This window comes from Sinocyclocheilus anshuiensis, unplaced genomic scaffold, assembly GCF_001515605.1.
Source record: "Sinocyclocheilus anshuiensis isolate Anshui unplaced genomic scaffold, SAMN03320099.WGS_v1.1 scaffold329, whole genome shotgun sequence".
NCBI classification, from domain to species: Eukaryota; Metazoa; Chordata; class Actinopteri; order Cypriniformes; family Cyprinidae; genus Sinocyclocheilus; species Sinocyclocheilus anshuiensis.
The window spans coordinates 1,013,136-1,035,776 of record NW_015540881.1 but is presented as its reverse complement, the minus strand read 5'-3'; the positions used below and the strand labels follow the sequence as shown (position 1 = coordinate 1,035,776).

Here is a 22,641-nt window from a genome sequence, read left to right as displayed (position 1 = left end):
TTCCCGAGTCACATTAAAGATTCGTTCAAAACGAACGAATCGTTCAAGAACGACCCAACACTAGTCTGTATTGAGCGCGCGTTCTCATTGGTGGCGAGGTAACCGAAGGGAAGTTCTGGATCTACTTATGCTAAAATAGTAAAGCAGACAAAACTATCAAACTTTATCCGAAGTCTTTCTTTCGGTCCCTGACAATCTGTTTTGCAACTTTGGCTGCTCTTGTAGCTGACACAATGTCTTCGCAGTTCAACAGAGGTCCAGCATACGGGTTTTCAGCGGAAGTGAAAAGCAAGGTACGTGGAATAATTAACAAACTAGTTTAAAGCATTCGTTAAAACATAGACATGTTTTGTTTGCCGTATTGTAGCTCTTATGGAATAGAAATCGCTCCGTCTCATTCTGATGAATCTAAAGTTGATCAACAAATGTTTCCTAAACTTCCTGTAGTGTTAACAACACACGTGTTGCAATACAAGGTTAAATATCAATCGTGCTTCATATAATGCATATTTCATTATTAATTGATGGCAACTGGCTGTCAAGTTAAAGCAAGTAAAACGCAAAAGAAGTCGCGGAAACAGCAAAGAAAGTTCTAAGTACTCTTGGGGCGTTGCCTCCAGTGCTCAAATATCTTGTTATTGTAATTGGCCTGAAAAACACACAGCTTGTGCTCACAATAAAGCTGCTGCTGGTTCACATTCCTCTCCCTGATTGTAGCTGATGTGATTTTAGCACTCTAGTATCAGTTAGCAGTCCTGACGTTAGCTAGATAGATTTATGGTGTTAGATAGGCCTTTGATTTCCTTATTTTGATGTTTGACTATATGTAAAGTCATAAATGTAATTATATCACTCGCCTACATGTTGCTTCTTTATATATCGTGGGGTATTGAAGAAATGATAATGTAGATCTTGTGTTCTTATTGAAATAATGAGCATAGAGCTGTATTATAGTCTGATTGTAGTGTGATTTATTAATCAGTCATATTTTTCCCCCCACTAGATTGCACAGAAATATGACCCCCAGAAAGAGGAAGAGTTACGAATTTGGATCGAGGGCATTACTGGGCGCTCAATTGGAGATGACTTTCAGAAAGGGTTAAAAAACGGTGTCATACTCTGCGAGTAAGTTTGTGTTTCAGTGTTTCCAATGTGGCCTCCCATCATGTCTTTTCAAACGTAATTTCACAACATAACCTTGCGTAACCTTGAGGTCTTGATGTTTCCTTAAAGGCTCATAAACAAACTTCAGCCAGGGTCTGTGAAAAAGATCAACCAATCATCCCAAAACTGGCATCAGGTGAGCTGACCATTTCCACTTCTCTAAAATGTTTATTCCTGAACGCTTTAGTAAAGCTAGAGACATTGAACTATTGATGTTCTGACATTGAACTTTTTTTTTTTTTAAACAGTTGTTTGTTGTGTTAACTTAAACTGCTGATAAGATTGTCTCTTGTTGTAGAAGGTTATTTTTTGTCTGTTCGCATTCAGATATTTTATTCTGTTGCAGCTGGAGAACCTGACCAACTTCATTAAAGCGATCACCACCTACGGGCTCAAGCCTCACGATATTTTTGAAGCCAATGATCTGTTTGAGAACGGAAACATGACACAGGTTCAGACCACCCTCCTGGCTCTTGCTGGCATGGTAAGCCCTGTTGAATCATATAATTTCACAGGAGAACAGCCTAACTCTGATATTTCAGTCTGTAATTAGAGTTTCTCCCTGTGTTTACAGGCTAAAACCAAGGGCATCCACTCAAGTGTAGACATTGGAGTGAAGTATGCAGAGAGACAGGAGAGGGCATTTGATGAGGAGAAAATGAAAGCCGGACAATGTGTCATTGGATTACAGGTATGAGTTTCTGTTATTTTAAACCATCTGAATATGAGTCACAATTATTTACCATTTGTAATACAGAACTGATTCGGCTTAACCTGGAAAGTACCATGACAATGTTTGTAGCTCACTTGCATATCTTTTAATAGATGGGAACAAATAAATGTGCAAGTCAAGCTGGAATGAATGCCTATGGTACCAGAAGACACCTGTATGATCCCAAGTCACACATTCTACCACCAATGGACCATTCAACCATCAGTCTGCAGATGGGCACCAACAAGGGTGCTAGCCAAGTAAGTACTAACCTCCCTGTGTCCTATGATATTGCTTACTCATTCTGATCAGTGGTGTCATTGTTAACTGAAATTGAAACCATCAAAAAGCACGAAATTATGCTGAAATAAAATATAAATATTAGATGGAAAAATTTTCAACTTAAAAATTAAACAAAATTTGGAAAAGTTGTCACTAACTGATGTAAAATATGTTTGAAGTACCAAAAATACTAAAGCTAAAAATAAATTACAGCTAAATGGAAATATTAAAAGATAATTTGTTTTCTTTTTTACTTTAAAAAGCATTAAAAGAAATGAAATTAGGCCACTAACTGGTGTCAAATGTTTGAAGAACCAAAATTACTAAAACAAAGTAAACTACAGCTAAATCGAAATATAAAAAATAACTTTTTTTACTTTTAAGTAAAAAGACTGAAATTAAATTTAAATAGATTAAAAAGTTAAACTTTTTAATATTCCAAAGTTTTGGAACTTGCTGAATTAAAATACAATATATTTAAGTTGAAGTACTAAAATTACTAAAATCTGAAATGTAAATTTAAAGCTAAATGGAATAAATTAAATTCAATAAATTAAAAAAATAATGACAAAAACACAATTCTTATCGCTCATTTTCTGCCCATCTAATTTGTATCAGTGTTGTTAATTAAAACGATTAAAAAGTGTTTTCATTAACTGAAATAAAGCTGAAATGAATAAATATTAGATGAAACATTGGAAATGTTGTAAAAAATATATAAAAGCTAATTCAAAATATAAATAAACACAATAATAATAATAATAATAATAATAATAATAATAATAGTACATATAATAATAATAATAATAATAATAATAGTATATGAATAATATTAAATAACTCTCATCTGTTTGGTATAGTCTGGTATGACCGCTCCAGGAACACGTCGTGCCATCTACGACCAGAAATTAGGCACTGACAAGTGTGACAACTCCACAATGTCTCTACAAATGGGCTACGCTCAAGGCGCCAACCAGAGCGGGCAGAATTTCGGGCTTGGCCGTCAGATCTATGATGCCAAGTACTGCCCCAAAGGTGCACCCAGCGCAAGCGGAGAAGCTGACACTGGCTACATGGATTACCAAGACGAGGGCTACCAGGGTTATCAGGATGACGGTCAAGATTACTGAAACAACCAATCGCAGGCATTGAGTCTCAATAAGAAGCTAAAGGGAAGTTGATACTTCCTTGCAAACAAAAGACCCAAAGCATTCCATTACATCACAGTGAGCATGCCATCTGTCGGATAGTGGTGAAAGTGACCAATATGACACATATCACTTATGTTTTAAATATAAACATATTTTTTTTAATATAAATATCCAAAGCATTCCATTACATCACAGTGAGCATGCCATCTGTCGGATAGTGGTGAAAGTGACCAATATGACATATCACTTATGTTTTAAATATAAACATATTTTTTTTAAAATAAACATTGTTTTATTAATTTGAAGCGAGAGCCCTGCACAACATATCAGTTAAGTGTTACGTCTATTGATGCTTCTTGTATTTTATATGGTTCAAGTGACAGTCATTTAATTGCACAACCACTATAATAATATTTAGTATTTGCTTAATTGTTTAGTTTAATGAAGTTTTTATTTTATTAATTTTCGGTGAAAATGCTGATCTCTACTTTGATGTTAAACACAAGTATGACGGGGGTTATTGTAAAGTTATTCACATAATCCCAAATAATGATTGTATTTTTTTTCTGCTTTAATCAAGCTGTTGTGAAGAAATTTGATATTAAGTATGTACGAGAAAGAGCGTTAAGTGAGCCTGATTCATTATTTGAACATGCTCAGGGGTTTAAAATCACTTTTTGTTGTCAGTTGAGCATATGAAGGTGAATTTTTGCTGTTACAGTTGAAAGATGCAAAGTTAAAATAGTGAGGGTTATATAAGACGAACATTTACTGCAGTTACATGGTCCATTGTGTTAATTTAAGAGCTTTTTTCCCCCCAGTAATAATTTGTTATTGTGTTTTTAGGCTGGAAAGTGAGAGCACATTCTTGACACGCACAAAAAGGAAGGGTTCATCTATCACTTCAGCAGCTTTTTTTGAGTAATTTCTGCTTTTGACATTCTAAATATTATACTTCCTCACTTGATTAGAGGAGATGAATGTGTTTTATGTTTTATAATACACTTTATTGTCACACAAGCAATCTGTAATGTTTTAAAGAGTTCATCTTTGTATTAGTGTTCCATATTCTCATCAAATATTTTACAGTTCGCTTAGCCAGAACAACTGGAGCTTGTCTTGTTTTCTTTGGATTCTAGTATTGCGAAAGGAAATTGAAGTATAACATTGTGAGCCTTGAACATTCCAAATTAGGAACTGGATTCACTACTTTTTTTCCCCACAGTATTTGTTCTCATTCCAAATGACACTTTGTACTAGACATTGGAAATTTTAGGTCTGCTCAGATAAGTAACATAAATGGATATACAGTATCTGTATGCTTTACACTTGTTTTTTACTTTTCTTATGGAATAAGATGGTTAGATGGATGTATTAAAGACTGGGTTCATAATAAAATATGAACAACAGTTACTGTTGTCATGAATCATTCTTTCCGAAAACTTGAAAATGAAACAAAGCAAGTATGTCATTTTCAGTCCTGTGAAAGATTAACATTTGCAGTCTTTTAAACCAAATGCTTATTTCAGAATCCTGGATCCATAATTAATGATCCAGTCAGTCAAATAATCAAGCAGTGCTGAGTCAGCTAAGCATTTATGTATTATTACATACTCAGATACTGGAGAAGGGATTGCTAATATCGTTAATGGTATAGCATAATCTTTGGATTTGAGAAAAAGAGGGCTCGTCTCAAAAACTGTCTAAAAGTGTACGTAAAATACGTAATACTGCCATCATTTGGTAATGAGTGAGAATGACAGCATGAGCTACACCATATCAAGAATATGCTATTATAAAGCACCTGCTAATTATTTTATTTTATAAAAAAAATATATATATATATATATTTGAATAATTATTTAATATTTAACTATTTTTTAACTTTTATTTTGTTTAACAAATGGTCTGTGAAAGGTGTGCAAAAACAGGATGCAGAATTAGCCTAAATTAAACTCACTCAATAAGGGTTACCTTGTAATAGAGGGCTTGTAATATGGTTGAAAGATTCTAAATATTATAAAGCTAAATATTACAGTTTTTATAAATAAATTCAATATATTTTACTGCAAACTACTCTGTCAATATTGTGACGTTGGTTTGGTCGCTTGCACTAGGTGGCGCTGCTTAACAAGATCTCTCTAGCTTCTCCAGTTCGCTCCAGTTTTTACTGCCTGAGGTTGCAGTATGTTTTTACAACTTCACTTTGTCTTCACATGTGCAGATTTGTGCTTTTAATGCCTTACTTGTGCCTCTTCTCAAACAGGCCTGCTGTGAGCTTGTCAAAATGAATGTCTTCCTGCTAATGAAATGCTACATTCCATGTTGACAAGCCGCTCACCTCCTCAAGCTCCAGATTGATTTATCTTCATGACTCCTGTTGAAGCAGGTAGACTAAAGCTCAATCTGCCATACATACAATATTATGCAAACATTATACTACACATGTAATCTGTACACTTTCTTACACTTCTGTGTAACGCAAAAGAAGTATTTTGAAGAATAAGAACCAAACAGTTTTGGTTACCATTGACATCCATTGTATGGTTAAAAACCCTCAGCCATTTCTCAAAATATGTTTTGTGTTCCACACAAGAAAGAAAGCCCCATGTCATTTTTGCTTTAACTATTTTTTTTATTTTTTTTTTTGTACATTATATTTTCATCTAAAATGCTGCTTAATCAAATGTTGGTAGCAAATTGTGCAATGGTTTTTAGTGAAATGCAAAACATATTTAAAATAAAATAAAAATACAAAACAGCAAAGGGTGGGTACTGAGTGGTCATCAGGATTAATGATAATCAAAGGTGTCATATAACTGAATAATATTTGTCAGTTTCCTTGGTAATGTTCTGCTCCAGTGGTTCTTAATACAGTAACAATACATTAAAGGCATCAATAGGCAGAATGACTGTTGAATGAAGCTTTAAGAACCATAATGGCTGTTATATAATGAAACATGTCTTTATGTTTGTGCAGTGGCCTAGTTTTCAGTTGGCTATAATACACTTAATAACTTACATACTATACATGAAGGAACTATACGCAGTGACCTTGTTTCATAATGTCAGTTCCACTAGACATGTGGCCTTTGTCAATATAAAGTACATTATCTTGTTGCCTTTAAGCCTGTGAATGTCAAAAGCATCTGTCATTATTATTAAGCAGGATTTTGCATGTAGACCCTGAACACATTTCAGTTTGTTTCTGTTTGTCTACACAATGTCTTATCACAGATGAAAAGATAACTCTGATTAGACAATTGTTCTCTTAAACCGTAAAAGCATTTTACTGTTAAATACTGTACGCTAAACTCATCTGGAAGTAAGTAACTGAAAGCACATTAGTGACGATTTGGTAAGTTAAGAATTTCTCTCAGGTGTGAAACATTGAGTGTGACACTCGGAAGCCAATGCAACTTTAGTTACTTAAAGTCAAGTCAGAAGAATAAGCTGATTTCCGCTAAGTAAGGTTCACGTGTGATTAAGACCATATGGCACCACTCCTGTGGGAACATTCAAGGACATAGTCATTTTTACTTTAATTCAGACTAAAACAACTTTTTTCCAATTGTTTTTGACTCTTAATAATAGAAGTAACAGCAGTTCAACTGTATGCATGACTTGTAAGTATAATTGCAGCCATCTGCTCAATTATATTAGTTATTATGTTTCTTGTCTCTAGGGCACTGAGCAAGCTTGAGCACCGTCAGGACATTCCAGCATCACCTGCCGTCTCATGAGCATGTAGATGCACTTAACCCTCAGGTCTGAAAGGAGCTGCATGTCTGCTTGACACTTCATACTGATCTAAACAAGCCCATTCACTTTGCATTACGTTTGTTGTTTAATGCAAGAACTTCACTGACACTGACAGTTTTTTAAAATAAAATCAGTCTTTATTGGTCTCTTCAAGACCAAACATTTTTATAAAAACAATAGCAAAATGCTTTACTTTTTGGAAAACATAAATTATAAGCAAAAAGATAAAGAAATACATAATGATTTTTGTACAACATTTAAATAATATGGAAATCAGAACATGACCTTTTAAAGTTGGCAAGAATACAGCGGTAACGCTACGAAGAAAATGTATATTTCTGTTATTTACATGGAAGTGACAGCTATAGACATATAAAAGGCAGTCAATGTGACTGAGAAAATGAATCTCCACAGGAACTCCTCATTTGATTTCAAAACAGAAAAATACACAAGTAGTCTCAGATCATTTAAGCTTTTGAAAAACAGCATGTGCGTACCAGAAAATAACTTCCACATTTAGATACTTGAAATGAATTGACAGGCAATGAACTTTGAATGTTCTGCAGATCTACTAACGCATGTCTGTGGATAATGCCTTAAGATAAACAGTGCCTTTACAATAAGCATTCTCAAAAGTACTGGCTCAAGCTTAAATAGCTTATTTGGTCCGTATTTTAGTGGCAAGGTTAATTTCTTCCCCAAGCTTTTGAGCTTTGGAAAGTGCTTGCAATGGTGCTTAACCATAAGGTCTTTTGACGTCACCCTGCCAGATTTGTCTAAACATGTAGCAGATCCTTACAGTGGCCTGCACCATATAAAACATGCTGCTGCTTGCAGAGCTCCAGGCACATTTAGTTCTAATTAAAAGAGCCTATTTTTGTGCAGACTGGGATTTGAGTGTCCACCACATTCATGATTCAGACTTTGTCTGTTCTAACAAAGACACTCCTAATAGAGCTTTAGACATTTACAGCACCAACACGTTATTTTGGCAGGTTACAAATGGTGGTTTCTCCACCCATATCATTGGTTAGGATCTCAGCAGAGGTCCTCTATGACTTATTCTCGATCTCGGCGGGCGCAATCATCATGGTGGTGGTTTTCAGCGGGTAGTAGCGACCGCGCCAGGTCTTCCAGAACACCCCTTGCTTTCTCTGGTGCCTTTGCTTTGGTGCAGGAGTAACAAAATATCTGCCATTCAGGTTTGAGCGACCGCAATTGCTAAACCACCAACCACCTGGAAAGCCAAAAATAGAAACCAATTAGAACCACAACATCAGCCACAAAGAAAAACCCCTTTTATGGCCCATGGCATCATGATGCTACCTGATAGCTGTTTGGCACAGTTGAGGTCAATCTTCTGGTCATTGTCTTTGTCGCGGGTGGAGAAGGGCACTCCAGATGTTTCGGTGGACAGAGAGCTCTCCAGGTTCCCGGCAGGACTCCCCAGAATGCGCAAGGAATAGCTGCTCTCCTCGCCGTTCAGACGGAAAGGGTAGTTGATGGTCTGAACTTCATCCCGCCAATCAGAGAACTGCACCTTGAGGATGTAGTTTCCGCCCTTGGACACAGAATGGATCTTTTCCAGGCCAAGCCAGAACTCGCCTGAAAGTGACATTTAAGGGGGATATTTAAGAACTCTGTGTACTCTGGTCTAGGAATAGGTCAGGAGATTTAGTCACTCTGCAATTAAATAATTTAAGGGCATTAGGGATACAGGATTTGACAATGTTTCCTCTCCAGCCAGGATTGATCTGATCCTCTATTCTTAATCTGCCACTCTACAACCCTTATTAGTGGGTAAATCTCTACGCCTTAATCAAAGTGTACTAACAGATGTGGCTATTTGCTCAGAGCCTGTTGGTCACATGCAAAGTGAAGTCAGTTCACATTGGATTCTTACCATTTAGGTTCCCAAAGCCAGTCTGGTATGCCTGCCAAAGTTGATCGAAGTCTACAGATCCATCTTGGCGTCTCTGGATGACTGTCCATCCTCCTTCTGTGGATACACGCACAAAAAAAAGAGGATTACAAGCTGTTCTGAGTGATGCTTTGGGGGATGGGGAGGCGATATCCAATGTGGTTTACGAACAAAGAAGCAATAGATGCTCTTTTAAGAGGGATGTGAGATAAATGGACAAATAAAAGTGGCAGAAAATTGGTTCGCGCCACTCACCGGGTGTCATTTCGCAGAAGACCTCAAAAGGCTCAGAGTCAGTTGGCTGGATGGTGAACAGCCCGCTTGTGGTCTCACCCCTTAGGAACAACTCATGACAGTCAGAAGCCATAGCTGAAAGACACCAAAACACCACAAAAATGTTCACATGTCTGCAAATGACCTTTACCCAAGCCTGTATCCAAACAGGGATTTTAAAATTGGCACTAAATGGAAATTGCTCACACGTCTAGGGTAAAAGTTTATCACATTGTTTAATGGTGAACTAATCTTTATCTCAAACACAGAACCTTGAACGTGCCACCCAAGAACCCAAAAGCCAACATGGAGTTTGTTTTGAACTCCAGGGCAATAGTCCAAGTCATCTGACGTGTTGCTATACACACTGACATATATTTCTCAGGCAAGTGTGGCAAACATCTGCCTAACAAAGGCAGTTTCACATGTGAATTCTGACCTGGCTGAAACAATTGAGGGTGTAAACATGACCTTTCCCCCAGTTCCCAAGCAGAGACTTCCCTCAGTAGAGCTACAAGCATTCCTTCCCCCTGCCCCCTTTAGTCCAGCCCTCCACGCCTGCTTCACGTGCACAGCACCCCTCTGCTGACATCACAATGCATTAAATTTGTTACACATCTATCTATCTGTGTGTGTGTGTGTGTGTGTAAACTTAAAAAAAAATGAATGCAGCAGATTTAAAAGGATCAAAGCATATGGTTTTAAGTGAAGTGGTCTTCTTTAGTCTGGCACACTTCTCATTGACTACAATAAAAGGGGTGGTCTGTGTGAATGAGTAGAGGTGGGGGTGGGGGTCTAAGGGGGATAGTCTGGCTCTGACAGATCTAGGGTAAAGGTTACACGTTTTCTGAGAGAAATTACGTGTTTTTGGAGTGATCTCCACACGACAGGGAAAATCTGTATAAAGTTCATGGTCCAAAAATATGCACTCTGTACATGGTGTTCAGTGGATTAGAGCCAGGAAATCTAATCTAAAGTACAGGATATACTATATCTGAAAAAAAAAAAACTCCCTTTGCTCTTGGCCAGATTTGAAACAAATCTCTGCATGCTTGTGAGTCGTGACCCTGAGTTAACAGTCCAAGACTGATGAACTCTCACACAATTGGAAGGCATCCAGGGAAACTTGTTTTTTTAAAGCATTCCTTGGATCCCACTGATGTCAGAACTCGCCATGAGAGGCTTTATTGTGTTAGTTTGGATGACTGTTCTTCTGGCCCATGTGTTTCTGATAGATTCACCTTTCACCTACTTAGAGGTAGTCATTGCTTTGAAATGGAGTTTCCATTTTCAACCCTCACACACAGTGTTAAAATACTCATAGTTAAATGTTTGAAATGTTGAGTCTTATTTCCATAAGACATTTCCCATATGTTTTCAAAATCGTTTCCCTAACATTATGCAGCACGTAACAAAGCTAAAGGAGCAAAACAAGTGGCACAAGTCTCAGCATGTTTTTGATAAAGAGCAAAACCTCCTCTTGTATGTTTTTTAGATGCAATTATATTATTGTGCGTGTTTGAATTATCAGAGACTGTGCAATAAGGCAGATTCATTATGTGAATGGAACAATTAGACTTCTTTTCGCCAGCATATAGATTTTGTGTCTTAGTAACTGTTGTGTATTTTTTTACGAAACACATTTTCAACATATTATTATATGTAAAAACCCCCCCCAAAAAACAGCTTTTAATTATAAAGGTGTAACAGCATAATATGATGAACTGACTTACCAACAGGTGAATCTCGCTGTTCAGAGCTCGCGTTCAGATGAACATCATCCTCCCGTTTGAGAGAAGACCGCTCGCTGTTCATACGAATCTACATGAATATTATGGGTAAGTTTGCAGTCATAGACTTAATATATTGACACCACACTACTTAATAGTTACATTATATTTTATTTTGTAGTATTCTTACCTGGTGTTGGAGGGTCCGAATGCGAACATTTTGTTTATCCAGTTTTTCTTGCTGTTGCTTGATGCGCTCGACTAAATCATCAATGCGCTTATTTTGCGCCTCCAGCATCAACTGAAATCAGAAATAGTTTGCGGTCAGTCTTTATTCACACTCAAAACATGGCCTTTTCCAAACCTCAGCAGACCGCCACGATAATCATGGAGTTGTTGACAATTAAGTTCCTATTTTCCAGTATAACCGGTCTTGTACACAGCTTTTTTTTCTGTACATCGTTATGTTACAGTAACACGAACTCGCTAAGTTGCAGACAGTGAAAAACTATATACGTCTGTATGCGTATGAAACACTTAAGGTTCTGTTAAGCTTGTTTCTTGCTGAGACATGTATCAAGGGGCGAAGGTCAACACACTTCAAACTTTCCTGGAGGTCAGTAGGCTTTGTCACTTTCTTTGTATGAACAGCTGCTATCTTGCACGTAGGGTACTACACAGCTCTTGAGTTCATGCCATGAGTGGCTCGTGTGCTCTATTGGAAATGCAGGTTTTTTTAAAACCACATAAACCTAGCCAAATAATTCTTGATTAGTTAATTGAAGTATTTGGAATATGACTTTAACACATATATGCAAATGCACAACCAAACATTACAATGCATATCAGGCAGATATGTTGTTAGCCTAAGGTTAAAATCCTAGACGATATGCTTCACATTCTTTTAGCCCTGAAATGAGTTTTTTTTTCACCTACCTGAATGGTTCGGGCATCGCTGTAGTTGCCGTTGGCAGCTTCCAAACCCTCTCCTTGCATTAAGCCATCTACTTTTTCTTCCAGCTTATTCATCCTCTCATGGTCCTTCTTCCTGTCTTTGAGCAGCTCTTCCGTCTTCTCCCGCAGATCCATTGACACGTTTAGCACCACGTTCTCACGTTCTTCCAGACTCTGGGCTTTTGCTTTCAACGCCTCGCTGTCTTCTTGAAGCCGTTGTGTCAGCTTGCCTAGCTCGGATATGGTGACATTGAAGACCTTCATCTTGATGCTGATGTCTCTCACCTGGCCTTTGGTCTTGTCCACATGCTCTTTAAGACCCTGACCTAGTTGCAGCAACCCATGTGCTAGCACATTAACATCATCCCAAGCTGCATACTGAACTCTCTTCTCTTTTCCAGTAGCAGCTCCTCTCCTTTCCAGCGGGAAGCTTGTCCCGGAGCTCGCCAAGACTGTGATGCATAGCAGATTTGCCAGTGGTACCTTCATCTTGCTCGTTTTGTGTCTGTGGTTGTCTGGTTATTCTAACTTGTAGTAGAGACTGGTTAGCTGTCGCAGTATTCTCAAGAGCACAGGCTCATGCGGTTGAAAGGCTAACTTGTTTTTATACCCTTTCTAAGCCGTCTAGTCTGTTCTGATTGGTTGGCCATTTGGAGGGAGTGTGTGAGTCTGCTCAGGTTTCAACCTCCTCCCCCTTAACCATATATTTGCTTCGAATGTGGACCATGATGTAAGAATGGACTCGGTTGCAACCAGAAAGCCTGTTCATTTAAATTTTTTTTCAAGATTTAATGAAAATTGAGTGTAGGTCTTCAACAATAATGAATATTGAGCAATTTATGTTTGTATGTGGACTTATATTGACTTTTAGTCAGTGGTTTCATTGATTAATTATATTTATATTAACATTTTTATTACACTAATTCCCACAAACAGTCCTACTGAGACTATTAAATTGTAAAGGACATATTAAATCTCACAAATCAAATGTGAATGATTTCAGTTTGGTACATCCTGCCCTGTTTAATGTCCAAGTAGTGGACATTTATAAAATATACATTACATAGTAAACTACATATATAAACTATGTAGAGAGAATATAGTGGAATTGGTGTGAATGGACACCGGGGTTTTCCCAGTATGAAGTCATTATTGTGGCAGAGGCTTTGTGTAGAGAGACGAGGTGAACGTGCCGCAGCTGAGCGCTGTGGTCTGTTCCTCTGTGAGCACAGAGCAGTGTGAGAATTAGGGGAAAGTTCACGCTCCCAGAAAGCCAGCATTCACTGGAGGTTTCTGAAGACTACGCTCAGATACCTCTTTATGTGATGCCTGAGAGCTTGTCTATCCCATAGAAAAGCAATACTCCTGTGTTTTTAGCTGTTTTGTCTTGTGATACAAAGGACTTGGTGTTTATTCCAGGGGGTGATATCAAAGTACAAGTGTTACAGAGTTTACCTTTCAGCTTTCGAGAGCTTTTCAGGTTTTCAGAGAGAGATTTGCTTGTTTTTACAGTGTACTTTGCAGACATGGTCAAAACAGGATTTGAAAGGGTATTCAGAAGTGGAGCAGAAGCCAGGACTTGATTGTTTGTTAACATTATAGTCACGTCTGGAATTATATGTTTAATGGAGCTATCCTTCAAATGTTTGGGGTCAACAAGATGTTTTTAAAAATAATTCATACTTTTAATCAGCAAAGATGCATTAAATTGATCAAAAGTGACAGTAAAGAAGTTGTTACAAAAAAGTCTATTTGAAATAAATGCTGTTCTCTTGAACTTTCTTATTGATCAAAGAATTCTTAAAAAAATGTATAAAGGTTTCTACAAAAATATTAAGCAGCACAACTGTTTACAACATTAGTAATAATAAAAAATGTTTCATAAGTCGGCATATTAGAATGATTGCTGAAGGATCATGTGACACTGAAGACTGGAGTAATGAATGCTGAACTTTGCCATTACAAGAATACATTACATCTGAAAATATATTGAAATAGAAATCAGTTATTTTAAAGTGTAATAATATTTCACAATATTACTATTTTCACTGTATTTTTGATCAGATAAATGCAGCCTTAGTGAGCATAAGAGACTTCTTTAAAAAATATTCAAAACTTTTACTGACCCCAAACTTTTGAACAGTATAGTGTAGGACTTTGGCTTTACTCAAAACTGTGCAGAAAACGTCATCGTAATAATTAAACGCCTTTAAATGCTTGTATAATCTGTAATGCGATGCAGCTAGAAAAACACTTCACTTGAATTTCAAGCCTAAAGGGTGTTTCATGATTAATGCTGGATCGACAAAGCATTTTCTCATTCCAGTCCTTGTAAACAACTCTCAGGGTGTGTTTGCTTTCTTAATGCCAGTGACGTGCAGCAAACAAAAAAACAAACACTTACTCAGTTGTTTCAGCTGGTCCAATAATGGCATGAACGCCTTTTGGTGGATCACTTTAATTGAATCACAAAACCTGTCATTGTTTTGACACTGATATTTTGGCTGCATGTTCGGTTAGTACTTGCAGAGCTGCTTAACAAAAAGACAGAGAATGATATCTTAAAACAGTAGTTACTGTGAACAAAAGACTCACAGATCTGGCAGGTGAGAACATTAGGCATGGGATTTTAATGTAAGCATCATCTGTGAGGCATATATGCATCTCTCCTACAGCCGAAGTCTTTTCAGATGCTCAGTAGCCCTGAAGAGGATCATTAGCATTTGAATGACAGGGATATTCAGTATCTGCCCTGTCTACGAGTTTCCCAGAAACACTGATGGCAGCAGTTAGTCATCCGCCCGAATCACGCTGCCGGAACCAAAGGAACAGCTGCATTTTTTGACTCTAATATGGTGTCACTCCCAGCGGGACGACCTTTTACCCACATTCTAAATGTGCAACATCTGCATCACAGAAGATTTTTTGCGAAAGAGGCGCTATAGGTGCATTAGCTATAGATGTCTGAGGAAACTGTTAACTGAGTCACTGTCGAAATGGAAAAAAAGTGCTGAACTTCTTTTGAGGAAGTTATAATACAATAATGTTTTAGTAACCAGTGGTTAACAAAAGCATTACTGAGGTCTTGGTTTAGTAGACAACGCATAAATCATGCTCTTGTTAGCTGTCACATGATGAACATATGACTCTATTGGATTTATTCTCCTTTTGGATCTTTTAGGTTAAAAGTTATTCGACTTCATTTCCATTCATCCGTATATCAGAAACATTTTGATTTCCCTTAATTGATGCTGGACTGTAAAGTACAGTATTTTTACATCTACTTTCCAGCTTTAGTTAGATGATATCTGTGGGTTATTGCATCATAAAAGTGGCCGCCCATGTATAAACTGTATCTGTGACTCAGGTTTTTTATCCAGAGGACTGTATTACAGGAAATTCTTCTGTGTGTTATTCACAGCTCATATTTACAATGAACACTGGCATATGAGTACGTCGCTTATGCTCACCGAGGCTGCATTTATTTGAACAAAAATACAGGAAAAACAGCAATATTGTGAAATATTATGAAGATATTTAGAATAACTCAATATATTTAAAATGTAATTTATTCCTGTGATGGCAAAGCTGAATTTTCAGTCTTCAGTGTCACGTGATCCTTCAGAAATAATTCTAATATGCTGATTTGCTGCTCAAGAAACATTTCTCAATATTATCAATGTTAAAAACAGCTGCTTAATATATTTTTGGAAACCATGACTTGATTTTTTTCAGGATTTTTTGATGAATAGGACGTTTAACAGGACGGTGGTGTATACTGGAACCATACTGTTGCATGGTAAATGTGACTTTAAATATCCTGAGCATGACTTCAGTCATAAGATTTGTACCGTCATAGTGTGGTTATCCTCTCCTGCATACAGGGTTTGGGATGTTTATATGAGTGTGATGTTGAAGACTATGTGAAACTTGTAACTACACCTGTTAAAGTGGCCCTATTTATGTATTTATAACACATAGATAACTACATGTTGCATGCTTGATAAATGAATGATTAGGAAACAATGAAAAGATAAACCAAAATATACTGAAAATAAAACTTCTTTGCTCAGACCAGAACTCAAGTACTCCAGAACAGTTTGTTCTGGGTGGACACTAAACCACATCTGGGCATGTATTCAGCAGTGTACGTGCTTGAAAGGAGAGCGTTTTGGGACCGTCCAGAGAACATTCTTCCGCCTCCTTGTGGTCAAATATAGAGGTTAACGTCCCTCAGAACAAATCCTGCAGATCGGCACATGGCCTTCATCACCGCCTCATTCAAACAGTTGAGAACCACTGGAAGTAACACATTTCCTGTCTGGTTAGAACACCTATAGGGTTAAAATGGCCTGCAGGGAATATTTTTTCTGGCATGCTTTCTGTACATATCTCTTTATGGAGCTATTGTGTTGTTTCCTCCTCATTTTGCTTATATAACAAACTCCGATACACAGTCGGATGTATGCATTTGTAAGTCTTACATATAGTGGAGTCTAAAGGTCTAAGCTGCTTTCTTTATTATTTCTTTATTGTAATTATTTAGAAAGAATAAAAGTTGAATATATATTTTTTTAATGACAGCAGAACTTGAGCTGCAATAACAAGTATGTATTAAACCTGATGATCATATTCTAAATCGTAACTATTTCCTATTCATTTTAAAAAATTCTAGAATATCACAGAATTTTTATTAATTAATTAATTAATTTATTTATTTTTTAAATCCTAAAACATTGTTTATTTACCATTTACAATTTTTTAATCCAGATATTTTTTGTGTGTGACCTCTTTTGGACTCCACTGTATATACAGTGCTATATAATAGTTCTTTAGAGTGTCATTTCTAGGTCCATAAATTAATATTTATCCACAGGCATTTTGCAGCCAAAAAAAAAAAAAGCGTAAAACTCACAACACAACTGTGCAAAAATATAGTCATCCAGAAGCCATTTATCATGAAAATAAAGTAATATACTTCTCTAGATTCCATAAGAAATATAATTGAATAAAATCCTATGAAATGTTTAATATCATCAGTTCACATTAGATCAAATAAAAAATACAGTTCTGATCATAAGTTCACATACCCCTATTAAAGAGGATCATCTAATTCTTTAAATGGGATATTTTGGATATTTATATATAATTAATATATATAATTTTGTCTTGTGGAATATATGTAAATATCTGTTATGTCAAATAGCTTGGAGTGACTGTGTAATGTTGTGTCTCAATCAAATCAAATCAGCAGTGGACAGCAGCTTGGCACCATCGGGTTAGTTTAATATGACACTCCGATATGACAAGATGCAGCAGCTGTCGCTTATCCACGTTCTGAACTCTTGCCGGCATCTGATATTCCCTGCGCCCTTTCAGTTCTGCCGTTATTTTGTTGAGCATTCATTCAGATCCTGCAAAGATGAGAGACAAACGGACTTAAAATGCAGTCTTGTATTCTCATTCACACTGAAGTATGCATGATGCATCGCTGAATCTGTTCAACTCTTGAGACTGGGAAAGCACAGGATGCACATACTTTGCAGATGCATAAATGTCGTAACAGTTTTCAGCTGTGTACACTGATACTGATCCATACAAGTTTAGGCACAGGACCATATTATTGATTTTAGACAATAAACACTTCTTTTTTGAATTTATACATTTATTTTTAACAATAATATACTGGCACTGTGGGGAAAATGGTTCATATGCTGACTGGCAAAACTGAAAGTGTATCATAATCTAAAACATTAAGATGCATTTAATCTTTTTATTTTTCTATTAAATGTGATGCACAGTTGGGTTTTAATTGTAGCTGATGTTCATTCGCTCGCCTATATACTTAGTCTTAATATATATTTAGTCTATATACAGTACATATGCAAGCTGCTTTTTATACACAAATTTAACTTCTCTCTCTTTTTAAAATAATAAACAATAGGCCTTTTTAATTTCCTGTGACACATACAAGATTTCCTTTTGAGGAGTTGGGTGTACATAGAACCAGTTCTAGAGAAATGACTAGTGCAACACTTGATGCTTCTGAGTAAAGCGACTCATAAATAAAGTAATTATCACATAAATCGTTTGCTTTTTCATCAGCAATGAGCCAATGTTTAACAATCATTTTGAAATTGCCAGATTAATGAATATATGCCTTGTGTATCTGTAAACAATGTAATTTTTCTTGCATATTCACCCCTGGATGCCCTGTCAGCTCTAGAATCAGGTTGCAGCCCATCGTGTAACATTCCTGTCAGTGAAGCTTGATTGGAGTTCAACATGTTAGAAAACACTTTCTAGTCGGGACCTATTTAACTTTCAGAACATCTGCTATAGTCAACCCCCTGTGAAACATTAGGGAATTGTTAACCTTTAATCCCCTAAGGAGTCCTAGACAAGTGGCAAAGCAAACGGAAATCTGGGAGCATGCAGACAGTGCATTTTTTCATGATCTGCAAAGATGATATGCCACATGTCTATACATATTCCAGAAGCGGAAAGGTGTTTAACTCTGGGAACTGGATGGGATGTACAGAAAGTCTACCTCACACGTTGGTGCCTTTTTCAGAGAACCAAAGAACCAGAGAATCCAATGTGAGATCTAATGTCTGCTGGTTCTTCATTTAAAGATACTATGTTTCTATTTCTATATTTTCTTTATAGCATGTATTTATGTACTTTTGCACCACCAACCAAAATAGTTCCATACAAATCCGAAGCAAAATAATAAACCGTCACGTCTCTGAGTAGTGGAGTTTTGTTAATGAATAAATCAGTGAATCGGTTAATGATTCTTACAAATACAGCCAGAAGCTGTGTCCCAATTTAGGGACTGTATCCTTGAAGCGTTGCAACGAAGAATGTCCCATTTCCAAGCCTCATACAAACTGTAAACTTGCTCATAAACTTCAGCTGTCATACTTGCTAGGCGACAAGAGCAATCTTACATAAGACAGACCATCCAATTTAAACAACACTCAGCAGACATGGCTACAGTTGCAGTATTGTTTCATTTCAAAGTCAATCAGTGTTTTGAAACGAATCTGTTGAACGACTTTTGCCACCTACTGGCGTAACAAACAAACCTGCAAAGAGTCGCTGATAATCTCCTCTGCTAATGCATTAGACTTGTCTGAAACGCAAATACAGACAAGTGGAGTGATACACAGAATATGGCAACTAACTGTTGTCTAAAACATAATAAAGTGCATGTATATACATTCGGCAACTGTTCCATTACTGCAAGCAAGAATTTTTCCTTTCAAAATCATGTTTATTTATGCCATTTTCAAGAAACTCCATGCTGAAAAGAAAAAAAAAATAGGCCAAGAGCGACAGTTGATTCATGCATGAGTTCATGCTGTCTGCTTTGTCTAATATGACAGCCTGTTATTGAAATACTGTGGTCTTTGTTTCCAGTCATGTTCCTTTTGGTGTCTAGTAACCTGTTCTTGAAAACAAAACAGACTGAGTGCAGGAAAACTCTTAACACAAGATTGACACACAGAGATATATGGCATCCCATTATACATGTGCAGACACTGTTACATAACTGCAACACTTAATTATTATTACATTATCACTCATATTTTTAATGCATATATGGTAGAGTTGTGCCTAAATTTATAAACTCTGAGTGACCTAAAGCAATAACAGTAAAATCTAGATAGCAGACTTGTTTTCCACAGATAAAACCAGCATTGTTGATTACACTTTTTCTTTTTTATAAGGCCATGTATTGTCTAATCAGGCTTGTTTGTGATTCGCATGTTCACCATAACATCAGAACATAACATCAAGTGCCCTTGAACCTTGCCTTGTTTCACTTCTATTGGCTTAGCTTTGTGAAAAACATACTGCTGTCGTCTTGAGACAAAACAAGAACTACAACTAAAGAACAGTGCAATTGGTTCCTCGTTATAGTGAAAACATTACAATAATATGATAATAAGAAAAATATTTTGATGAAGGTGTACACAAAGGCTTGCGGTCGGTACGATTTTTTCCTTGTTTTTGAATACATCTCTCAATGAGGCTGCATTTATCTGATCAAAAATACTGTAAAAACAGTAATATTTTGAAATATTATAAAAAAAACAGCAATATTGTCAAATATGAAAATATTTAGAATAACTGTTTTCTGTTTTAATATACAAATATTTTTAATCGGCTAAAAACACATCTCTTCCATCTTTATTTGACCCTCTAACTCTAGCACTCTCTATTCTAATTCTATTCTTAAAAAAAAAAAGCTGGCTTTCTAATCTTTTTGTATTCTATCTGTTTTCTTTTCATTTATTATACAATTAACAAAAGCAAAAAGACCTCTAACACTAGCTTGCTCTATTCTTTTTCTATTCTATCTGTTTTCTTTTTATTTATTATATTATTTAAAAAACCCTTACGTGTACTGCGTTAAGCTAACTGAGACTTGTTATAGCACTTGTATATCATTGCTCTTTTGTTGATTTTGATTGCTTCCATTGTCCTCATTTGTAAGTCGCTTTGGATAAAAGCGTCTGCTAAATATAAATGTAAATGTAATATATTTTAAAATGTAATTTATCCCCATGATGCAAAGCTGAATTGTCAGCATCATTACTCCAGTCTTCAGTGTCACATGATCCTTCAGAAATCATTCTAATATCCTGATAAGGTGCTCATGAAACATTTCTGATTATTATCAATGTTGAAAAAAGTTGTGCTGCTTAATATTTTTGTGGACAGTTGGGGCCAGTGTACTTAAATTAGATTTAATTCAATGATACAAAGTCTAGGGATTGATGTTTTTGTGCACTTTTGCTGAGGTCAAAGGATCCTTGTTCTGCAGTAACCTCTGTGCTCTGTGAAAATGATTAAAACTGTCCTTGGGGCCTTCGCTGCTCAAAATGAACATCATAAACAAGGGTCCGTCACAGAGCCGGCAGCAGTAAATCACTGCGGTTTCCTGTAGTACTGCACCGTTAAAATGTGCGCCTGGTCAGCACAAAGGAAACAGAGAAGGGTCAAACCTCTCTGCTCACTGACCCAAGGGAAACTCAACGCTCCAGTGGCACAGTGATGTTATTTAACGGATGTGGAGGCACAGCTGCCCTACTTACATTGAACAAAGGTTACGTGTCTATGATGTAACAGGTCAGGGTCGATTCTCACATTAACAAGAAGCACAGTAGTACAAAAAAGGAATTAAAACATAAGCCAATTTAACTGTCAAAAGTAACACACTGCAAAGGATTTTGGCCTTCATCTGTCAATATGATAAAAGCACTGAATAATTCAATATCAGTTGTTTCATTTTCTCCTATGTCTTCATTGTGCACCATGAGGGTGTTTACTGCAGATCACAAACCCTGGTGAGTTTGTCCGACAGTCACCCCTGTTTTTCTCCCCTGAGAGAAAGATGAGACCTCAGGGGCATCAAGATGGGGGGGAATTTGTCTCTGGATAAACATGTATGCTATGCCATGCACGTATTTGCAGTGAAGACACCTTCATATCAGATCACAGTCAAGAAATATTTTATCTACAAGAAATTATTTCTATCTATTTCCCCCCAGTTCCTCTTTTCAGATGTTGGAGGAAGTTTAATGCAAACTTTGATGTCTTTTGTTTGAGTGGTATAACTTTACTCCTTTAGGGCAACAGTCATTAGGCAATGAACTAGTTTAGCTGAGAAAGGGTGATTTCAACTTGTTTTATTAAGACTACAGTTCATGGTTTTCAAAAACACAGAAACACTATCATTTATTGAACATGGAGATATTTCAAAGTATCTAATAAGTAGATTCACAAGCTTTATTTGTATTAGATGATGAGATTAACATTCTTTTAAACTTTTTAATGATTTTGTAAGAGTAACAAGTGAACAGGCCTTGTTTTCAAACAGTATGTGAAATATAAAATATAAATGTCAGCAAACACTGCAGGGCCAAAATAATCCTATAGTGTCTTAAATCTCCAAATTAGGTTAGAATGGCCTAGTACTTTGGTCTGGCTTAAACAGCTATTGCCTTTGTGCAAATATTAGCAAAGGATTGTATTTGATTCACCCTTAGTTGTCATGTATATGTCATGGATAAACCCAATACTCCCAATTAAAGAGAAAAAAACAAGATTTTAAAAAAGTATAAAGCATGTGTTCTATTTACTAATTAATTTTAATATTAACAAAGCAAAGAGACTTTCAAATGAAAACTAATATGTTAAATTAACTACAAGACATGAGCTGTAGGGATTTATATTCAAATATGTTGCGCCATTGAAGGTAAAAGATGAAGACAGTGAGCACAGATGCTCCAGAGCATCATTTTATAAGACACCAGGGGGTGGACAAAAACTGTAATCAAAATAAACCATGATCCTCTGACCTGAACACCTGCAAATGTGTTCAGAGCTTATAGCAGGACCACACAGTTTGACAGCTCGATTCTACACACCGTTTAAGATTACCCTGACAAAACTGTGCAACAGGCCACACTTACAACCAATAGTGCCCTCTAATGGACATCCAATGAACAGCGACCATCCATCAACAGAAACGTAGTAAACCTTCTAAATTGTTCGAGTCGCTGTTCATTCTAAAACTTCATGCAGCTACACCCAAACACATCATGCTATTATTGTACCAAGGACGTTAGTAAAAAAGGCAGATAAATTAAATTTTCTACTCACAGCTTCTTGGGAAAA

At 36.5% G+C, this 22,641-nt stretch overlaps 2 protein-coding genes across 2 annotated transcripts; one reads left to right on the top strand and one right to left on the bottom strand.

Moving 5' to 3' along the window:
* Positions 1-126: 126 nt before the first annotated feature.
* LOC107688471 (calponin-2-like) lies at positions 127-3,468 on the top strand. The gene is made up of 7 exons (XM_016486143.1): positions 127-293; positions 1,004-1,125; positions 1,234-1,300; positions 1,511-1,648; positions 1,739-1,855; positions 1,990-2,136; positions 3,019-3,468. The coding sequence occupies exons 1-7, from the start codon at positions 234-236 to the stop codon at positions 3,286-3,288; spliced, it is 921 nt and encodes a 306-aa protein (XP_016341629.1). The 5' UTR covers positions 127-233; the 3' UTR covers positions 3,289-3,468.
* Positions 3,469-7,186: 3,718 nt separating this feature from the next.
* LOC107688469 (angiopoietin-related protein 4-like) lies at positions 7,187-12,566 on the bottom strand. Its single transcript, XM_016486142.1, has 7 exons — positions 11,932-12,566; positions 11,186-11,296; positions 10,999-11,086; positions 9,248-9,361; positions 8,975-9,070; positions 8,398-8,676; positions 7,187-8,308 (listed from the first exon to the last, which is right to left on the bottom strand). Exons 1-7 carry the CDS (start codon positions 12,436-12,438, stop codon positions 8,124-8,126), a joined length of 1,380 nt encoding a protein of 459 aa, XP_016341628.1. The 5' UTR covers positions 12,439-12,566; the 3' UTR covers positions 7,187-8,123.
* Between the last annotated feature and the right edge of the window lie 10,075 nt (positions 12,567-22,641).